The 8623-nt window shown below is 51.4% G+C and overlaps 1 protein-coding gene across 1 annotated transcript; it reads left to right on the forward strand.

Moving 5' to 3' along the window:
- The first annotated feature begins 3239 nt into the window (after nucleotides 1-3239).
- On the forward strand, nucleotides 3240-4348 carry LOC127307191 (chitinase 6). The gene is made up of 2 exons (XM_051337918.1): nucleotides 3240-3710; nucleotides 3814-4348. The coding sequence occupies exons 1-2, from the start codon at nucleotides 3311-3313 to the stop codon at nucleotides 4224-4226; spliced, it is 813 nt and encodes a 270-aa protein (XP_051193878.1). The 5' UTR covers nucleotides 3240-3310; the 3' UTR covers nucleotides 4227-4348.
- Nucleotides 4349-8623: the final 4275 nt, after the last annotated feature.

Raw genomic sequence — 8623 nt, forward strand, 5'->3', positions numbered from 1 at the left:
ATTCTCGTATGTACTAATCACGATGCAAATCTAACGGTTGTCTAGTTGATTTGGACCTAACTTAATTTCGGTCAACCTGAAATTAGCGGAAGGGTTGTCTATATCTCAGTCGACTAAGATTTTCTTGAGTCTCAATCGCCTCATAAAAGTCCAATTGCAGTTTAAAGAAAAATAAAGTCGAACTACGACAGTTTAAAGAAAATAATGTCCAACTGCAGTTTAAGGAAAAATGAATTTTTTGTGGATGCCTGAGATTTAAGAAATTATCGGTCCTATATAGGAATTCCGTTGAAATAAAATCTGCTTTTGAATTTGATATTTCTAGATCGTTAATTTAACTAACGTAATACAAGATATATATTTCAAACGTGTACCACTAGAAACTTCAGATATTGTACTCTAATGATATGATTTTTGTGTTGTAATATTACATTTCTGAAATTAAAAAGGGATACTCGCAGGACATATACACCACGGAGTACTTGTATGGCTATTTTGCTAAAGCCGGTTATAAATACTACCTCCTTATAAGATTATAAGGCCTCCTCAAGGTTCAATTATGCGGTCTTAAAATAATTATATGTTTTCATATGTTAAATTTATGGTTAAAGGTGGACTCCAATTTCAAGGGGGCTTATAATCTCATAGGAAGGTACTCCCTCTCCCTTATTTTGGAGACCCACATGTTTTTCGAGCTTTACATCTAACCATAAATTTGATGAATAAAATTTTAATTTTATGCCAAAAAGTTATACCGATGAGTTTGAATTCGAATGAAATTTTCAATTGTATAATTCTTATAACATGTAAAATATTTATTATTTTCAAATTAGTGGCCACAATTTAGGCAGGGAAAACTAAGGCGCCACATCATATGGGACGGAGGGGGTAGTAGAGAGCAATCCATCCACCATCAAAGTTTTATATAGCCTGGCTATAGCTTCTAGAGAGGCATCCGAACCAAAACAATTGGGCAAAAATATTTCCGGCAACCCTGTTTCGCAGAAAAATTGATCCTTCTCCTAACCGCATCCCCCAAATCGCACTTTCCTATTCTCTCTCCCGAGCTCCACCATGACATAGGATCCCTCGCCACACAGCTCTGCCCTGAGCGCTCCATGGAGATGCGTCTGCATCCCAACTGTGCCCTTTCTCCGTGATGTGGTAGAAATTGGGGACAAAGGACCAAAGGAGAGAGAGAGAGAGAGAGAGAGAGAGAGAGAGAGAGAGAGAGAGAGGGGAATATTGTACCGAAGCCCCTAGTTGCTCCTTGTGCTTTCGGGTGTCCTGGGGTGCTGGATGAGTTTTTTGGTATACCATATGGAAAAAACGTCTATTGGGAGGGTGGGGGCTGGGTGTGTTTTCTAGCCTCCGATGCCACATAGCCCTTCTGGGGGGCTAGGGGCGGCTAGAGATTCTCTATTGGTCGGTTATTTTTGTCATCAACATCACACTGTAGATTAATTAAGTCCCGACATCCATGTCATGGACGATTAGTATTGAACATGATGGGCCACATTTGCAGAACAACTAGTTGTTCTCAGTGTGGACAACTAGTGCTAGTCTTCTTCACGATGGACAACAGTGTAACATTCTCGAAAATCACTAATCACCCATTGTTCTAAAATTCACGGAAGAACTAATATGTGTTTTTAGAATCTTCGCATAACATTTTTAAGGTAGTCGTGCCTCTCACAAATATCCACTGAAATCTTGAAAGACACGTGGGCATATTGGATCTTGGACATGGACATCAACCTTCGATCTTCTACTGTTGTTGCTTGGATGGGGGTGGGGGAGGGGGTCAACAGTTAGAGTAGCCTCGTATCCTGCCAGACGTTGCATGATTTGGCTTGCTGTTTGGGGTTGGTGCTAGCATGTTTGCTGCCTGAGCGAGGTGTGGTTGGCAATGGCAGCGCTGCTCCAATCTCGTGTCCCGCAGGTCTAGTTCCACTCTGGTGGGTATTGGCGCTTCGCTTGCAGGTGGTCGTGCTGTTGCCAGGCATGGAGATTTCATGGGGGCATATCGTATTTGGCTTTGGCTAGAACCTATGATGGCAATGTCTCGTGCCCCGTTTCCTTCCTAAGGCATTACCGAGGTGAAGCTCCCCACACTTCCTTCCGCTAGTTCCAAGGAACCCCGGATCTTTGAATCAGATGATAGTGACGCTCCTGCGACGTGCCCCCTTGGGGGCATCGTCCTTGGAGTTGCACATCGGTTGGAGGGACCAGTGGAAGGCTGAGGTGGTGTGTGGTTCTTGTTGTTGGTCGTTTGCGGGTTATTTAGAAGCGGCTAGGAGGATGCGCGACAAGCTTGTGATAGTTTTTCTACATCGTGTCCATGGGTTCGCGGTGGCTTGTTTGTGGCATGAATTCAGAGTTGCGGTGACGAGGTCCATGCGGCGAGAAGTCCGTGCGGCAACGATGACAAGCAACAAATAGTATGGTTCGCAATAAGGTACAATTTTGCATAGTTCTCCTTAGTAGCCTGTCCTTGGATCCATGTCAGCTCTATTGTCAGCGTGTGTGGCCTGTTGTTTGGTAGTTCTTATGGTTTCACCACTCCTGTTGCGGTGATCACGTCTCCTTTGGAAATCCATGGCGAGGTCGGGTTCGCTAGCTCAAGGAGGAGCGGCGACGATAACACATGTGTGCTCCCTCGGTGATGTGTTTCCCCTCGATGGTGTGTGTCACATTGTTGTTGTGCGTCGCTTCAATTGGCCATTGTACCGGTCTTCCCATAATTAATTGGGCAATTCTCTTATTCTTAATCAATAAAAATGACAAATCTACTGCTTGTTTTCTAAAAAATGTACTAGTTTGTTATGCAGATTTGAGATGGATCCGTATCTGTTTTCCTTGTGTAAGTAACGGGGAGAGCGTCAGTTTCTCCCACCGTTGCAATCTTGCTGCTGTTTCCTCCACAAAGAAAATGCTGCAGTGCTTTATTTCTGGCTAGTTCGATTTGTAATCTATGCTCTCGGAGTGTGGCGTTCGCTTTTCCAATTTGCGGCACGCTCGGATCATCAGAAAAATGATTAAACGTGAAACGCAGGCGGCGTACGCAGCTAGAGTGAAGCCCACAAACGTAGACGCTGTTGAAAAAACAAATGAGTTTGACCAAGCCCTGATTGGAAAGGAGTAAGATAATAGTCAAAGATCCACAGCTCTCCCTGTACCACGTATCCCCTGGAACCCTGAGTGACAACTCTATATAAACCTGCCCGAACCAACGGAAACTTCACATCGATCACGACGAGCTAACCACAAAGCCAACAAGCTCGCTCACTCATCTTCATTTACACCAACCATGGCGCCAAAGCTCGCGCCGCTCGCTCTCGGCGCCGCGCTCCTCCTCCTGGCGTCGGCCATGGCTGCCGCGCAGAACTGCGGGTGCGCGGCGACCGAGTGCTGCAGTCGGTTCGGGTTCTGCGGCACCACCAGCGAGTACTGCGGCACAGGCTGCCGCTCCGGCCCCTGCATCGTGCCGGCCACCAACAACGTCTCCGTGGCCAGCATCGTCACGCCGGCCTTCTTCGGCGCGCTCGTCGCCCAGGCCGCCGACGACTGCGAGGCCAAGGGCTTCTACACCCGCGACTCCTTCCTCACCGCAATCGGCGGGTACCCCTCCTTCGGCCGCACCGGCTCCGACGACGACTCCAAGCGCGAGATCGCCGCCTTCTTTGCCCATGTCAACCACGAGACCATAAGTAAGCCGCTAGCCAGAACCCACACTCCGTCGCGGCATAGTTTCCTCACCGGTTTCAAGCAGCTTTTACGTGCGGTCCTGACGATGAGTGTATGTATTTGCAGAGTTCTGCTACATCAACGAGATCAACGGGCCGAGCAAGGACTACTGCGACCCGACGAACACGGAGTTCCCCTGCGCCGCCGGGAAGGGCTACTACGGCCGCGGCCCGCTGCAGATCTCCTGGAACTACAACTACGGGCCGGCGGGGCAGAGCATCGGCTTCGACGGTGTCAACGACCCGGACGCGGTGGCGCGCAGCCCCGTCGTGGCCTTCCAGGCGGCGCTCTGGTTCTGGATGAACAGCGTGCACGACATCATCGTCTCCGGCCAGGGTTTCGGGGCAACCATCAGGGCCATCAACGGCGGGCTCGAGTGCAACGGCAAGAACCCGAGCGCTGTCAACAACCGCGTCGGCTTCTACGAGCAGTTCTGCCAGCAGTTCGGCGTCGACCCCGGGACCGGCCTCACCTGCTAGAGAGGGATAGGCTGGTTATTATTCAGGACATCGTGTAGTTGTTTGGATTGTGACATATGTGTGTGCATCTGATTCGGACAGATATTGTATTGTTTTCAAATATATATACATTTGCTTTCGCATTTTGATGTAGTGTGGGAGGGGGGTGTTTCCCCCCTCCCCCTCCCTCCCTTCTCTTTTTGTTTTTTATGGCTCTTTTTTTTTGAGCAACCGGCAGGAGCACTGCCTTTTCATATAAGCAAGGGGGGAAACCAAACTGTACAAAGATGGCATGTTTAGATTGAGGTGTAACATGCCAGAAACCACCGAGGTAAAAAGAAAACACAGCTGCCTAGTCAGGCTCCGCTGGGATGGCTACTCTAACAGGCGCGAAAGCACGCTGTCTTTGCTCAATATCCTCCTTGACGATTGAGGCCACCTCGATGTAGGTGAGGCGATGTCCAGTGAAGATGCGTCTGTTTCTTTCTTTCCAGGCATTCCAAATCACATAGAAAAAGCGGCCACTGAGGCGGCGCCTTTCAGAGCCCGGCTTGCCATCGATGATATTGTCCCACCAGTCGTTGATAGACATGAAAGTCTGGCCGTGTGAAGCCGGGTTGTGGTCGCCGTCCCGGTGGATGGTGTTCCATATAGTTGTGGTGAAAGGGCAGTCCTTGCAGAGGTGGGTAGCCGTCTCATGGGCAGACAAACAAAGGGGGCAGACGGGGTCATGCGGCCACCCCCGAATGGCGAGCCTGCCAGCGGTGAGAAGCTTAGCATGAAGGGCAAGCCATGCAAAGATCTTGCATTTTGGCTCCGCGTGTGCAAGCAGAATCTTGGCGGCGTCAAACTTGGGAAAACTGCCCAGGAACTGAAGGTGGTATGCGGATCCCGCAGAGTAAGTCCCCTGCAAGCTCGTAGTCCAAGCAATGGTGTCAGGCCTGTCCGGGTTCAGGTGGGTGGACATCACGAGGTTCCAGACATCCAGGAATTGCGCCAGCTGAACTGGCGTGCTGAGGCCAGCAATGGAGCGGATCCAGTTGTCATCAAGGAATTCCTTGGCGACGGATCTTGATTTTCTGGTGGCCACCTTAAAAAGATCAGGGGCCCACAAGCTGAGGGGCCCGCGTTCAGACCATGAATCGAACCAGAAGGAAGTAAGTTCCCCATTGCCGATGGTGATCTTCGTTGCCGCCCTAAAAAGGGCCATATCAGTATCGTCACAGGGTAGCTTGGAACCCACCCAGGGTCGTTGAGGGTCAGTCCACCGAAGCCATGGCCAACGCAGCCTCAAGGCGCGGCCCGTGCGCTCGAGGTCCGGCATGCCGAGGCCACCCAAATCTTTTGGCCTGCACACCGTCTTCCAATTTACCAGCGTGTGCCCCCCAGAGGCATGATCGGCGTCATCCCCCTCCGAGACGAAGTTTCTCGCAATCTTGTTTATCTTTTCACGGGCTCATTTGGACAGAGGTAGAACCGTGGTGTGGTATACCACCGTGGCCATAAGCACTGATTTTGCAAGGATGATCCTGCCAGGGCGCGCTGAATTCTTGCCAAACCAACCCGGCAACTTTCCGGCGATCTTGTCGATGAGAGGTTGTATATCCACTTTGCGTAGATGGCGGAAGTGCAGGGGTAGCCCCAGATACTTGCCCGGGAAGGCCATGATCTTCGCGGGGAAACCAGACATGATGTCGCTTAGGTCGATCCCGTCGCAGCGCACCGCGAACACCTCGGACTTGGACACGTTTGTGACGAGGCCGCTCGCCTTGCCAAAGCTGTCAAGGATTGCAGAAATGGCTTGGATCTCCTCCTTGATCGGGTTCACAAAAATTCCGGCGTCATAAGCGTAGAGCGAGATTCTGCATTGCGTCGTGCGCGACCGAATGGTGCTGAGAATGCCACGGCTGGTAGCCAGCTGGAGGATGTGCTGTAGCGGGTCGATGGCAAGAATGAACAACATGGGAGAAAGCGGATCTCCCTGACGGAGGCCCCTAGCATGTGGGAAGAGGGTGCCTGGCTCACCATTTAGGAGAACCCGCGAAGTGGCCGATGCCAGCGACATGCAGACCCAATCCCGCCAGATTTGTCCAAAACCGAGCGCACTCATGACCTCAAGAAGGTAAGCCCAACCCACGGAGTCGAAGGCCTTTGAGATGTCGAGCTTGAGGAACAGGCAGGCAGTCTTGGAGGAGTGCAATTCCTTGATGAGGTTCTGAACATGCAGGAAGTTCTCGTGGATACTCCTCTTTTTGACGAATGCACTTTGGCATTTGGAGACGATGTTCGGGAGAATCGGTGCAAGCCTATTCGCCAACAGTTTGGAGAAAATCTTGGACAGACTATGAATGAGGCTGATCGGCCTACAATCCACAAGCCCGGCCGCGTCAGGTTTTTTCGGGATGAGGATGATGTTGGCCGAGTTGATGAGGTTCGCACAGCCTCCACGCAGATTTGCCAAATGAAGGATAGCCGCCGTAATGTCCGCCTTAATAGTGTCCCAACAGGCTTTGAAGAAGGCTCCAATGAAGCCATCAGGGCCAGGCGCTTTAACAGAGGGGAGCGAGAAGACCGCGTCCTTTATCTCGTCGGCGTCAAAGGGAGCATCCAAGTCGGACAGATCATGAGAAGGGTAATTCAGACCCTCCCAATCCAGTCTAAGGAGACGAGGAGCCTTAGTGCCCATGATGCCCTTGAAGTGTTGAAGCATCACATCCTGCTTATCTTCCTTTGTGATCGCCACGCCCGAGGCATGGTTGAGGGTCTGGATGTGGACCTTATGGCGACGGCCATTAGCCCTGGCATGGAAGAGCTTCGAGTTTGCATCTCCTAACCGGATCCAAGTTAGCCTGGACCTTTGACGGAGCTTCACTTTCTGGATAGCTAGCAGACCCAAGTAAGAGGACTTGAGTTGCATCCGGAGTGACCTTTCCCCCACAGAGAGAGGCCTAGACTCTTCAGCCTGGTCGAGGCGCCAAATGATCTCCATGGCCGTGGCAATTTGAGTACGCAAGTCGCCCACACTTTCGCGTTTCCACTTTCTCAGCGCATTGGCGGTCCTGGAGAGCTTTATGTGGACGCGATGGATGGGATCAGATGCAAGAATTGGCTTGTCCCAGGCGTCGGAGACAGTCTCTTTGAAGCCGTGCATACTAAGCTAGAACTCCTCAAACTTAAAGGAGGGCTTTCTTTGGCTCGCGACATTGCCTTGAAGGAAGAGGGGGGCATGATCCGAACAAGCCGAGGTGATAGCTTGAAGGTAGGCGTTCGGGAAAGCAGCATCCCACTCAGCTGAGAAGAAGACGTGGTCAATCTTCGTGAGCAAAGGGTCGGCTTGGGCATTTGACCAAGTGAAGCGTCGCCCATCCATGCGCATATCTTTTAATTCGAGGAAATCCCTGGCTGCTCTGAATTTGCTGATGAGACGGCGATTTATGTTCAAGTTGTTCTTGTCGGACGCTTTGGTGATGAGGTTGAAATCCCCCAAAATGAGCCAGGAATCACGGACGAAAGGTCAGAGGCCACGTAACTCGTCAATGAAAGCGAGCTTTTCCTGGAATCCCTGAGGTCCGTAGACACAAGTGATCGACCACTCCGATCCGTCGCCGCGAGACTTTATGGTGGCCGAAAGCGTGGAGGTAGTGGCGTGGATGTTCGAGATGGAGAAGTGAGCGTCGGAGCAAGCGATGATCATGCTGCCGCGGGTTCCTAAGGAGGGAAGGAAGGCGTAGCCCGCGGCGAAAGACGGGCCGAGCGTGTAGGTGATGATAGCATCATCCACCACGGCGAGCTTGGTCTCCTGGAGACAGACAATGGTGGCTCGGGTATCTTTTACCAGGTCTCGTACCGCATCGCGACGCACTTTGTCGTTTAGCCCGCGAGGGTTCCATCCGAGGATGTTGACACATCCTTGATCCATTAAAGGAAACAAGCAATCACGTGGACGGAGCGCTCAGAAGACAAAACATGACCCGAAGAAGCAGCAGAAGCAATGTCTTTGTTTGCAATGGAGCGATTACAGTAGCGAAGACTTAGAGGAGCCGAACAGGAGCTACGGGGCACATGCCCAGGGGTACAAACACGGGCCAAATGGCCAAAGCAATAGCCCGAAGAGGGGGCACTAATCATCAGCACCAGAGATCACAGGTGTGGCCAAAGCAGTGGCCGGTATCTTCTTCTTCACTTTCTTGACCTGCTTGACAAGGGCTTCGAGCGCCTTGATCGCGGTCGCGGCGAGAGGTGCGTTCTGGAACATCTGTTGGTAGGCGATGGCGGATGCAACGTCGAATGAAGCGGTTGGGGCCAGAATTCCGCAGACCTTGGCGACGAGCTCCTGGATGGCAATGGAGCCCTCGCTGAGCTGTCACACCTTCTTCTTGATGGCGATACGTCCACTGCGTCACGGCGAGCCAATAGCA

The sequence above is a fragment of the Lolium perenne genome, chromosome 6, assembly GCF_019359855.2.
Source record: "Lolium perenne isolate Kyuss_39 chromosome 6, Kyuss_2.0, whole genome shotgun sequence".
Lineage (NCBI taxonomy): Eukaryota > Viridiplantae > Streptophyta > Magnoliopsida > Poales > Poaceae > Lolium > Lolium perenne.

Excerpts from the sequence above, each read along its gene's own strand:
- LOC127307191 (XM_051337918.1), top strand. The coding sequence starts at position 3,311 with ATGGCGCCAAAGCTCGCGCCGCTCGCTCTCGGCGCCGCGCTCCTCCTC. Across the intron at positions 3,711-3,813 it reads TGTCAACCACGAGACCATAA|AGTTCTGCTACATCAACGAG; the intron begins GTAAGCCGCTAG and ends ATGTATTTGCAG.